This window comes from Oryctolagus cuniculus, chromosome 14, assembly GCF_051225735.1.
Source record: "Oryctolagus cuniculus isolate XC-2025 breed Fujian yellow rabbit chromosome 14, ASM5122573v1, whole genome shotgun sequence".
NCBI lineage: Eukaryota > Metazoa > Chordata > Mammalia > Lagomorpha > Leporidae > Oryctolagus > Oryctolagus cuniculus.
This window is the reverse complement of record NC_142880.1, coordinates 74,731,067-74,743,711: the sequence shown is the minus strand read 5'-3', so window position 1 is coordinate 74,743,711 and position 12,645 is coordinate 74,731,067. Positions and strand designations below refer to the sequence as shown.

The following is a 12,645-nucleotide window of genomic DNA, read 5'->3' as shown; positions in this document are numbered from 1 at the left end:
AGGAGGCACCGCCTAGGCAGAACTTTGAATAAAAGTCGGCCGCAGAGAAAAGAGACAGCAGGGTCTTTCATTCTGAGTGTACAGGACCAGGGTGGTGCAGAAGCATTCAGCTCAGACTGTGTGAGTGATGTGGAGGCCGGCTAGATTCATTCAGGTAGAAATGGAGAGGGAAAAAGAGATGTACACTTAAATGCTTAATTAGTGCATTACAGCGTTGACTTGTTGAGCACTCATTCACCAAGCTCCGGCTGTGTACAGGGCTCTGCCAGACCTGCCGAATGTCTGGCACTGTCCCCAATAGACATGGGGACTTTTTAAGATGATTTTGCTGCCTTGAGGCGAGGCTGCCAGACAGAAGTACAAGTCCTCATTTTACTTACCCTCACGATCCCATCTTTATTGTTTGCTTTTATTCCTGATACATGCGATCCCTTTTCTTCTTCAAATATCCCAAAGATTTTTTGCCTTTGCTTTTCGGCTCATTTGTATTTGAGTTACAGTTTCATGCAGTTATAGGAGTGGCCAAAGTTTACCTCTCAGTTAATTCCTGCCGATTGCGGTCTTTGCTGTCCCCCAAGACCTTGGCATGTTGTTTGCTCACGTACACAACTGATGGACCCTGTGGGCTCATCGTAGAGGACACATGCTGTGTTCTGACATAATCCTGGGTACACTGTTTTTTATTTAAAAAATTTTTTTTTATTTTAAATAAAGAAGGAGCAAGTCGTCACTGGCCCAGTATTAAAAAAAAGACTTACGAACTACAGTAGTCTAAGTAATGGAGACCATGACCTCTGTTGCTCCCACAGAGGGTAGAGTTACAATTCTAGTTAGAATTCAGACTGGCCCTATTCTGGCTTTCCTGCTGCATGGAAAAGTTGGTGATCATGTGTCGTTAGTGTCTTGGGTTGAACTGGGAAGAGTTGTAGCACATGGAGGCGGCTGTAGGCGGATGGCCTGGGAAGGTGTAGTCTGTGCTCTATGTTGGGCCACCAGGCCCTTGCCCAGGCAGCTAGCTGTCACCTTAAGGGGGAAGAGGAACGTCAAGATGTACAGTTATTTACCCACAGAACACTTTCCTTAGGCGCCTAATGCCTTAAAGCCATGCCTCCGCCCATCTTCCTGAAGAAAGGAGGCAGCAGATAGCGTTCAAACGTGGCTAGTTAATCACGGGAAACCGGAGCGGGGATCGGTTGATGGGGCTTGAGCAGAGTTACACAATGCCTTAGTGTCTGGCCTGGGAATGAAGGCTGAGTTTGCTGTCAGGGCTGCCGACAGCATTGTGTTTCTCATTGTACGCCGGTGAAAAGGGCTTACCCTTAACAATGCAAGAGCTGCTGTAGGAGACACGCACAATGAACTTTGGTACAGTATAGTCTAGAGGCCAAAGTGAGTAATTTTAAGTAAATTGACTATAAGATCCAAAGCTTCATTAAGTTTTAAAACAAAAAGCAAATGCAAACTCTGTAAAGCTTTTAGGAACTGGCTCAAAAAATGCACACATTTTTCCATCATGTAAAGTAGCGTTCTCTTAAAAGTTTTATTTTGTTGGCTCAAAATCGGATACAATTCCTGTTAGCAGTGGGGTTTATTTATTTATTGTTATCTGTTTAGTTCAAATACATAGGATTTCAGAGACTATGGTTTATTTCAGATTCTCTCTTGTGATAACTGTTCATCTAGCCTTGATGTTCCCAAATGCATCCCCCAATCCCCCCACCCCCTGTAGTGGTTTTGTGGGGGAGGTTTTTGTTTTATTCAGATTTAGTTTGGGTTCTTTGAGAACACTTGGAACTACAGGGTCTGGGATTTCAGCAGGAGTTGGGGGCCTGGGGAGGGATGTCGCGTTGGGTGTCCTGACATTCTGTGTGATTGCAGCCATGAGAAGGGAGAGGGCTTCGCTGCAGAGAAGAGACAGAGAGAGAGGGTGGCGTCAGAGTCACTGCTAAATCGTCTGAGGTGTCAGGAATGTCTCAGGCGACCTGGGAGTGCATTAGCAGGTCATCAGGCCTGGCTACGTTTCTACATGCCGGATGTTAAAAAAGAACACCAAGATGAAACTGTGGAACTTTTGGGCCAAATTAATGATGTTGGTGTAGGAATCATTGAAACAGAGTGAAACGGCAATCATCCACGTGTAATTTCATTTTGTGCTTGAGAGTCAAGTGTGTGGGCCAGGGCAGCTGTGCCTGTCCCACTTTGGTGCAGAGTTCCGAGGAATTCTGGCAAAGCTGCCTGGTGGGAATGGGGGTGTCCAGGGCAGGCAGAGGTCTTTCCTCATCCTTCCCCAAAGCCCAAAGCAGACCAGTAAGAGAATCAACATGACTAATGTTGTCCACCATTGCTGAACGTGGAAGATCTATCCTAAGCGTGAACTACCAGCCAGAGGCTGTCTTTGAGGGGAGACAGACAGACGGATGGAAAGCTGCCTCTGAGAAACATTCTAATCCTAAGTCTGGGAAGCTTGTTTTTCCATGAATGAGAAAGCATGCACGGAGCAAGGTGTTTAGCCTAGCAGTTAGGATGCCCATACCTCACATCAGAGAACCTGGGTTCAATCCCCGACTTAGGCTCCTGATCCTTCACTTCCTGCCAGTGCAGACCCTGGGTGGCAGCAGTGAGAGCTCAAGTAATTGGGTTCCTGCCATGCATGCTGGAGGCTTGGACTGTGTTCCTGGTTCCTGGTTTCAGCCATTGTGGGCATGTGGGCAGTGAAGCAGCCATGGGAGTGTCTCTCTGTCTCTCTTTCTCTCTCTCTGCCTCTCAAACAAAACAAAACATGTCCAAGAAAGAGTTGCAAAATGTCAGACAAGATCAGCCAGCCTTTAGGTGAATCTGGGATGTGATGTGTTGGCATCTAGAATGTTGTTTTTAGCTGTGGTCATTAATCTTGTCGGAGAAGGCAGAATGGAACTAGGCAAGGTCAAAGAAGAGCGACAGACATGATGAAGGCATGGGAGGGCCGGCCACATGAAGGCAGACGGAAACAGTTAGGACTCCTCAGGCTCAGAGGCTGTGAGGAAATGTGATTGGAGAGTAATAAACCCATGAAGAATATGGATCATAGACTCGTCTATCTCATATATGGAATCTCTTAAAAAGTCAGGTGAAGTGAGTTCAGGACAAAAGGAAGCTCTGCGCTGTGGAGAAAGTAGATTCCTGGCTGGCGCTGCGGCTCACTAGGCTAATCCTCCACCTGTGGCGCCGGCACCCCAGGTTCTAGTCCTGGTCGGGGTGCTGGATTCTGTCCCGGTTGTTCTTCTTCCAGTCCAGCTGTCTGCTGTGGCCTGGGAGTGCAGTGGAGGATGGCCCAAGTGCTTGGGCCCTGTACCTGCATGGGAGACCAGGAGGAAGCAACTGGCTCCTGCCTTCGGATCAGCGCGGTGCACCAGCCACAGTGGCCATTGGAGGGTGAACCAACGGCAAAGGAAGACCTTTCTCTCTGTCTCTCTCTCTCACTGTCCACTCTGCCTGTCAAAAAAAGCCTGTTGGTGTGGGCTGCAGTGGATCTGCAGGCCTTGTAGACCAGGGTAAGGGTTTGAGCCCAAGAGCAGGGGGCTGTCCTGGTGCAGTTTAAGCAGGTATGACTAGGTTTCCTTTTCCCAAGGAAGCAGTCTCTGGCTGCTTGTGGAGAACAGGAGGGCAAGAGTGAATGTGCTGGCAGCAGTGGGACAGTGTAGATGTTGCCTGGGCTGGAGAGAAGCACCTGGATGCCAGAGCTATTTCAGGGGTCATCTGGGTGAGCCTTGTGGACTGCATGTGAGAAATGAGGAAATCTCGCTTGGTTGTGAGCATCTGACAGCCAGTGAGGGTTCCTATGTGATGAGTGAGAAGTCTTGGTCTTGTTTAGGGCTCTTCTCTCCTGATCTCCAGGTGGCCCAGAAGTGAGTAGATCTCACTCTCTCCTGCTCTCCCTCTTTCTTTGTCTCCTGAATCATTCAAGGCCTAGATATTTCAGGTTCTACCAGCCAGCATGTAGGTGGCCACTAGTAAATGGATATGGGATAAATAGAAAGATCAAAAACTGCATGAGTGATAGCCTGTCTCCCAGATCTCCTGTTTTTAACTCTTGCAGACCAAACAGGTTTGTGCAGTGCACAGGCTATACTACAGAACATAGCACCCTGAGGTCATCTGACCTAGCATGGAATTGAGCAGACCGAGAAGGCAGTGATGTGTGTAGGGACTGTTCCTAATTATTCTTTGCATCTTTTTATTTATTTTGAAATGATATCCAAGGGTTCTAAGTCTAGAAGAAGGAATTTTCCTGTAGACTGCTCACTCCACTTCTCCAGTTGTGAACCTTTTCCTGCGTTGGCTTTTTCACTTGGCTTACCAGATAGTGATGGAGCTGGAGGTAGAGACTGAGCGTTTGTCTTTTTTTTTTTCTTTTTTAATTTATTTGACAGGCAGAGTGGACAGTGAGAGAGAGAGACAGAGAGAAAAGCCTTCCTTCTGTTGGTTCACCCCCAAATGGCCGCTACGGCCGGCGCTGCACCGATCGGAAGCCAGGAGCCAGGTGCTTCTCCTGGTCTCTCACGCAGGTGCAGGGGCCCAAGCACTCGGACCATCCTCCACTGCCTTCCCGGGCCACAGCAGAGAGCTGGCCTGGAAGAGGGGCAACCGGGACAGAACCCGGCACTCATATGGGATGCCAGCGCTTTAGGTGGAGGATTAACCAAGCGAGCCACGGTGCCGAGCCCCTGAGCGTTTTTCTGAGCCAGTTAATGGCAGGCATCAAGACCCTTCACCTCTAGTACTTAACTTGATGTTTTCTTAGAACGATGATTTTCCTCGTGTGAGCACAGAGCAGTTACTAAATTCAGAAAAGTTTACCTTATGCAACACTGTTAACTAATATGCTGGTGCCATGGCTCATTAGGCTAATCTTCCTCCTTGCAGCACTGGCACACTGGGTTCTAGTCCTGGTCGGGGCACCGGATTCTGTCCTGGTTGCCCCTCTTCCAGGCCAGCTCTCTGCTGTGGCCAGGGAGTGCAGTGGAGGATGGCCCAAGTGCTTGGGCCCTGCACCCCATGGGAGACAAGGATAAGTACCTGGCTCCTGCCATCGGATCAGCACGGTGCGCTGGCTGCAGCTCGCCAGCCGCGGTGGCTATTGGAGGGTGAACCAATGGCAAAGGAAGACCTTTCTCTCTGTCTCTCTCTCTCACTGTCCACTCTGCCTGTCAAAAAACCAAAATAAATAAAATAAAATAAAAATGCCCCCTATACTGAGTCCTTACCTCGTGTCCCAGTAATGTGGTTGATGGCATTTCCCCCTTCTGACCCAGGATGCATTGTGTTTTAGAGAATAGACGGTGTCTGGAGAGAGTGCTCGTCAGACTGACTCGGTCCACGTTCCTCACCGTGACATTCAGGTTGTGCAATTTTGGCCACACTGCTGTGTGTTGAAGTCAGGCTGCTTCCGATGCACCTGCCGTGGTGGGACGTGAGGCCGAGAGGTGGACAGAGGTCTAGGAATGAGGATGGTAACTTTGACCCTTTGGTGAATGCGGCTTCCTCCAAATTTCTTTGCTCCAATGTTACCATTTTCCTCCTAACAATAGATTTATTTAAGGACTTGTTAGTATTTATGTATATTTATGTATTACTAAGGTGTGTCTCCCTATTTAAAAGAATTCCATTTCCCCCTTTCTTTGCAGTGTTTTAGAGCACTGTGCTGCAAGGGACCCCCACCTGCACGCCCAGAATATGACCTGGTTTGCATAGGCCTCACGGGTTCCGGCAAGACCAGTCTGCTGTCGAAGCTCTGCAGTGAAAGCGCCGAGAGTGTCGTGTCCACGACAGGTGGGTCCCATGCCAGGGCTCGCTCGCTCTCTCTCTCTCTCTTTCTCTCTCTCATCTCCTAGACGGTCTCGTTTCCTGTGCTGTCGGTGTGATGTCTTCCATCCCTTCTCTGTTATTTGTACCTTAATGCTTCACTCAGTGTATTTATTTCCATTTTAAGTATGCTCTTTTGCAAAACAAGATCTCAGAAGGGTTCTTGACTTTCCATGACAGTATCCTGTATCCCTCTAGCTGGTTATCTCACGGGCCCTGAATAAATCAAGCTCACGAACATCCCAATGCAAACAAATCCTGAAGTCTGGAACTCGGACAACAGGAAGTCATCTCAGGGCTGCTCAGTGCCAAGCTCCTCTCAGTGTCACTGCAGCCTACTCTTGTCGGCCATGTACACCCCTGACAGCGCCACTGATGTGGCCTGGATCCTCTCTCCATTGCTTCGCACCTGGAGGGTAGAGGAGGCCACGGAGCAGCTGTCACATGTTGATCTTTGTCTTTCCCAAGTCAGTCTAGGGCAGTGATCCTCATTCAAGGGCTGCCCCCCTCCCTGGTCCCTGGGGGACATTTGGTCATGTCTGGAGACATTTTGGCAGTGCCAACTGGAGGAGGGTACTACCGGCTTCGAGTGGGCAGAGGTCAGAAATGCTGCTAATGCACTTGCAGCGCACGGGACAGCTCCACAACAAAGAATTATCCAGTCCGGAATGTTGTCAGGGCCCACATTAGGAAACCCTCGCCTAGGGCTTTGTCACTCCACAATTGCCTCCTCTTTCTTTTCTCATGATGAGGCAGGAATGAAGACTGTAAGTGAAGGAAGATAAAGACAGAATAGTTCCAGAGCTGCTGTGGGAGGAGAGCTGATAGAGTGGAGTGAGACGTCTGGGGAAGTTGGAAGGATTGTTCATTCAGGCGGGGTCTTTGTTGGACACCTGCTCCGTACTGGATGTAAGCTCTGATTCCAGCATTTTCGAAGACCTCGTCCATAAACATTAAGTTCACGTTCAGAAATGGACAAAGCAGAGGGCATGACCAGCATTGCCTGCAACAGGGGAAGGGAAGGATGCCTGGTTTCGTTTTCCATATTGGATGGGAAGTTGATAAGTAAACTTGGCAGATAAATAGGAATCAGAGAGTAGAGTGGAAGAACACAGGGAATATTTGGAGTAGAAAGAGCTTGTGTGAAGGCAGATGGGGTGAAAGAGGGTGGCACCTCTTGGGAGCCATATTTCTGCAGGACTGCAATGTATGTTGCATAGAACTCAAGGAAACTCATCAGATCTGGGCAAACGTTTTACAGCAGGCTCAAGAGTTGGAGCATTAGCTTTCCCTAGATTGTGCTGCAACGTCGGAGAATTCAAAGCAAGAAAACTACACCATCCAGTGTCCATTTGAGAAGGGTCAAGCTGGCCATGTGGATGCTGAACCGTGAGGAGCGCAGGTAGGCACAGGGTCAGAAGACAGTTACAGTGCTGAGGCCGAGTGCCTTAGCTGAGGCAGTGGAGGGAGTCAGAGAGGAAGGCACAAGTAGGGTCCTATTTGAGGGCTACAGTTGAAATGGGTTGGTGATCAGCTGGCTTTGGAGTATGAGAGAACAGGCAGCCAAGGATGACTCAGTCCCTGGCACAGGTGGTAGGCGGATGATGAAATTATTAACGAGATTTCCTAACTAGTGGGGAAAATATTGATAATCAAGAGCCTTTCATCAGTTCGGGGCAGATTTCACCGCCAAATCACTTAGCAAAGAAGTGCATATTTTGAGAACTTTTTGGGTTCTAGAATCGTAGGTAACAGAGACATAGCTTGATTAACGGAGGAGGGAAGAGTTGAGGGGCTCCTACTGAGTGGTGATTCCACAGAGGACGAGCAGAGCTCAGGTGTGACCGCTTGGCCTGGAGCCCTTCCTCACCACCATTCTCTGTGACCAGACAGATCTGAAGACTCTCCGCTCCTGCCACTCTACGCGGGCCATATTTCTGCCATTTAGTGCCTGTAGCATTGCTTTCTTTTCATGACCCTCTCCCTCTTCTGGTTTGTAAGCTTCCAAGGGCAGAAAGAAGCTTTTTCGGCATTGAATACCTGAGGCTGGCCCAGGGTTTGGGCGTAGAGGTAGATGTTTGTTGAATGCATAAGCAAATGATGGCAAATGGGGTCTATGTAGTACCTTACGTAAAGTATCCTCTTGGGGCTTCATAGAGGCCTTCAGTGACAGGTAAGGATCTTTCTCTGTATTTTGCTTTTAAATCATCTGAGAATCAAAGTCTGGTGACATGGCTATATTAGGTACCTAACGATAGGCGTAGGATGCCAGTTTAGGTCTTTGTTTGCAGCTTAGTGGTAGGGTTTCTGATGGGAATCTGTACTTATTAGGTGTTTGTAAAATCGTGGCTATCTTTTGAGTCATATGCTATGAATTTATAGAAACTTCATTAGATTAATCATTCTTCTCAAACCAAATAACTTCCCAAATTAGGTAGAAAGAGGAACCCAAAACAAACTTTCCCTCACCAATCAGTTATTTCTTAGCACTCTGGCTAGAAGAGGAGTTTTGAATTATAATGCAAAAACTTTTCTGTGAGTAATGCTTTATAATTTATTATTTGCAAACTATACTATATTTTATCTATTTTTATTAGATGTCTTAGTAGTAAGTTCCCCTTTTACTGGCACCAACCATAACATTGTGCGCTGGGTGACTTTCTGGTGAATTAGATATAAGGTTGGCTAACATTTTAGATATTGAGTTGTGATTATCCTGATCCTGGCACAGTGCCTTTTTGGAGGGCTCTTTGGAGGTCCCAGCCATCAGGAAGTTTACACTGGGTTAGGAAGATAAGTTTTCTAGTGATAAAACAGCTTACAATTCTTGAATATTTAATAAATACCAGGCCCTATGCTAAGACAGAATGTGACATGTGCCACACTTGGAGGTATAAATATGACAGTTAAAAGAAGGAAGGAGTGATTCTTTTTAGGAGTGATTCTTTTTTTTTTTTAACTTATTTGAAAGAGTTACAGAGAGAGAGGTCTTCCATCCACTGGTTCACTCCCCAGATGGCCACAAAGGCTAGAGCTGCGCCGATCTGAAGCTAGGAGCCAGGAGCCTCCTCCAGGTCTCCCACATGGGTGCAGGGGCCCAAGGACTTGAGCCGTCTTCCGCTGCTATCCCAGGCCGTAGCAGAGAGCTGGATCGGAAGAGGAGCAGCCAGGACTAGAACCGGTGCCCATATGGGATGCTGGTGCTTCAGGCCAGGGTGTTAACCCACTGCGCCACAGTTCCGGCCTCAGGAGTGATTCTCTCTTATCTGGGGAATCAAACCAGGGTTCATAGTGACGATTACATTTGAGTAGGGTCTCATATGATGAGTAGAATCCAGAGAGCAGTGGAGTATGGAGAGTAAGGATGGGAAGCATAAGTGTATTCAGAGAAAAGTTAATAGTCATATTGGGTTGAGGCACAGAATGCAGAGATTTAGGTTATGTTGGGAACCAAGGGCAGCGATGTGTAATATGGCGAGGTGATCCCATGGGGCAATAATTGTGGGACTGGAGAATTAGAAGCAGATATGATTGATGCTGTACATGTGATAATCATACTGGATAACACGAAAGGAAAAGAGTCAAGAATGATTTAAATTGCTAGTTTGGCATTTTGAATGGATTCCATAAACGATGTAGGGAAAGCATGACAGGCATTTTTAAGATAAAGGGTTTTAAGTCTAAGTTTGGATATGCTAACTTCGAGATATTGGTAGGACTTCAAGCCGTGATCCAAATTCCAAGAGACAAGCAGACTAGAGAGATGTCAGAGCAAGCGATGCAGATTTGAGTGGCAGCTCAGTTGTGGATTTAGATGAGCTTATTAAGGGATAGTAGGTGGAGAGAGGGAAGAAAGGTGCTAAGCGGCAACTATATATAATTTCATCTAGTCCATATTAACATAGAAGAGAAATGTGGGCAAAGCATCACAGAAACCACAGTTAGGTGATATGAATGGAAGTCTGAAGTTCAAGACAAGGACCGCCTAGTTTAGTGACAACAGGGTCATGAGTGACCAATGGTAGAACAGTTTTCACAGAGTTCTGGGATAGAACCCAACCTGAGAAATGAGGGAATGGCAAGGAAGCAAAGGGAATGAGATGTAGCCAGTCCATTTCACTCCTTCACTTCACTCCTTGGCCTCTCAGCTAGGACTGTTCTTTCAAGATTATCGACAGAGGCCGGCGCCGTGGCTCAATAGGCTAATCCTAACAGCGCCGGCACACCGGGTTCTAGTCCCGGTCGGTGCGCTGGATTCTGTCCTGGTTGCCCCTCTTCCAGTCCAGCTCTCTGCTGTGGCCAGGGAGTGTAGTGGAGGATGGCCCAAGTGCTTGGGCCCTGCACCCCATGGGAGACCAGGAGAAGTACCTGGCTCCTGGCTTCAGATTGGCGCGATGCATCAGCTGCAGCGCGCTGGCCGTGGCGGCCATTGGAGGGTGAACCATCAGCAAAAGGAAGACCTTTATCTCTGTCTCTCTCTCACTGTCCACTCTGCCTGTCCAAAAAAAAAAAAAAAAGATGATTGACAGAAACAGAAAAACCAGTATGATGGGAATTTATTTTTCTAAGGGAAGATCTCGTGTGAGCATACTGGAGGAGGGAGGTGTAAGGACGGTCATCATGGGAGAAGGAAAGACTAAAGGTACTCATGGGAGGGCAGTGAGTGCCAGATTGATGAGGACTTCTGATTCTGCTCAAGATGGAATAACTGGAACTGGTTTGTTTTCCCACTTGAAATGATTAAAACATATAAAATGTTTAAATCAACTTTTTTTTGAGGAAACAACAAAGAATAACCACCCCTGAGAGATGAGAAACAGTGAGATGAGCATTGAGCGAGTTTCCTAGCTGGGGCACATTTCCAGAGGGACCTGGGGTAGAGCTCAGTGGCCCCACTGCGTGAGCAGACGGAGCTGAGTCAGGGAGAACAAGGCAACTAGAGTTCAAAGGGCAGAATACCAGAGATGAGAGGCTTGCACAGAGAGAGAACCAAGAGATTTTTCGTTCATAAAGCTGAGACATAGAAGATAGCATCATATGTACATATGTCTACATACAAGCATCCATATAAATTTTCTCTTGATGAGTACTGTAATTTCTGATATAAAATACAAGTTCATACCAGATGAGATTGATAGAAATTCAGACATTGCAGAAGAAAAAGTTTAATGAATTGAAAAGCATTAGTATTAGAGACTATCAGAGAGAGGGGGAGAGAGGGGGAGGGAAGAAGGGAGGGAGGGAATGCAAAGAACCTCAGTGAGCTGTGGGACAACTTTTAAGTGATCTAACATAGGGTAATTTGAGTCCATGAAGGTGAGGGATAGGGAAAGGGACACAAAAAATATTTGAAGAAGTAATCGCTGAACCATTGTCAGAGCTGAAGAAGACTCTAGATTCACATATCAAGAAGCTCACTCAATCCTAAGTGCAAGACAAATGAACAAAACAATACCAAGCTCATTAGAATAAAATTGCTGGAAACCATTGAGAAAGTATATGAAGGTTAATTTTTTCTTTTCTTTTGTAACTTTGCAAGGCCTTGGGTGCTCAGATATGTGGTCAGGATGTTTCTGAGAGTGTTTTTAGAGGAGATTACTATTAAATCTGTATACTTTGAGTAATGTCAGTTTTTTCCATAATATGATTGCGCCTCATTTACTCAGTTTAAGGCCCGAATAGAACAGAGGACTGGCTTCTCCAGAACAGGAGGAAATTCTATAGCAGGTGACCTTTGAACTTGAACTGCACATGGGCTCTTTCCTTGGTCTCCAGCCTGTCAGCCCACCCTACAGATTTTCGACTTGCCAGCTAACGTAATTGTGTGGACCAGTTCCTTAGAATAAATACCAGGAGACTTAACTATATAAAAATTTAGAATCATTTGGAAACTAAAATTAATAAGATAAATATGTTTTAAAAATCACTGAGAAATATTTGCATCACATATTATGGATTAGAGTTTGTGACTACCCCACTTCAACAATACATTTACACATAGTATCTAGAATCTAATAGATAAATTAAGTCCATAAAGATAATTCATAAATAGAATAAATAACAGAGAAATGGCAAAGGTTCTTCGTTGCTAGAAGATCAACTTTACTAGAAAATGAATAGGAAAATCTCAGTTTTATATTTAAATTTATGAAAACTCATTTCTTCATAACCTACCACTGGTAAGATGGTAGTGCCAATGATATGTGCATATATGAATATTACTGCTACTGTTGGTGACATTATCCCTTTTCTTAGAAAGCAATTATTTATATACCAGCATTTAAACACCCAATAATCATGCCACTAGCAGTTATTATTTTAAGTAAATTATAGAAAAATGTACAAAGTAATTCTTTACAACATTTTGTATAATAACTAAAATTTAAAGCAATTTAAATGCCCCTCAGCAAAAGAATGTGTTAGCTAAATTATGGTACTGCAAATGTAATGATTACAGATTGGAAAATGTATATAATTTTTTATTCAAGAAAATTGAAAAATTAAATTTATATTTTTTATATTAAACCATGGAAAACTATGTACATTTGAATAGAAATTGGAAAGAACAAGTAAAACCGCACCATGTTTTGTTAATGTGGACAGATTGTGGGTTAAGTCTTATTGTTTTACATTATTTCTCAGAGTTTTGACAATAGAAAGCCAATTAAAATGAATTGTGTTTTGTAAGAGTTTTTAACAATTGAGGAGAAAATTTACCTTGAGTGCTGATTTGTTACAATGCATTCATACTATAAGGAAGGTGTGTCATCCTGTTTTTAGCAAAGCAAAAATGTCTGCCTTTCC

The 12,645-nt window shown here is 45.5% G+C and overlaps 1 protein-coding gene across 11 annotated transcripts in view; it reads left to right on the top strand.

Annotated features, from left to right (window-relative positions):
* The window catches only part of ARL15 (ARF like GTPase 15), a 486,108-nt gene that overhangs the window by 175,628 nt on the left and 297,835 nt on the right, over positions 1 to 12,645 (top strand). For all 11 annotated transcript variants that reach the window (XM_089312779.1, XM_051853777.3, XM_008262202.5 and 8 more), the window contains one exon: positions 5,664 to 5,808. In XM_089312779.1, coding sequence (XP_089168905.1) covers positions 5,664 to 5,808 — 145 coding nt within the window. The remainder of the gene's footprint in view (positions 1 to 5,663; positions 5,809 to 12,645) is intronic.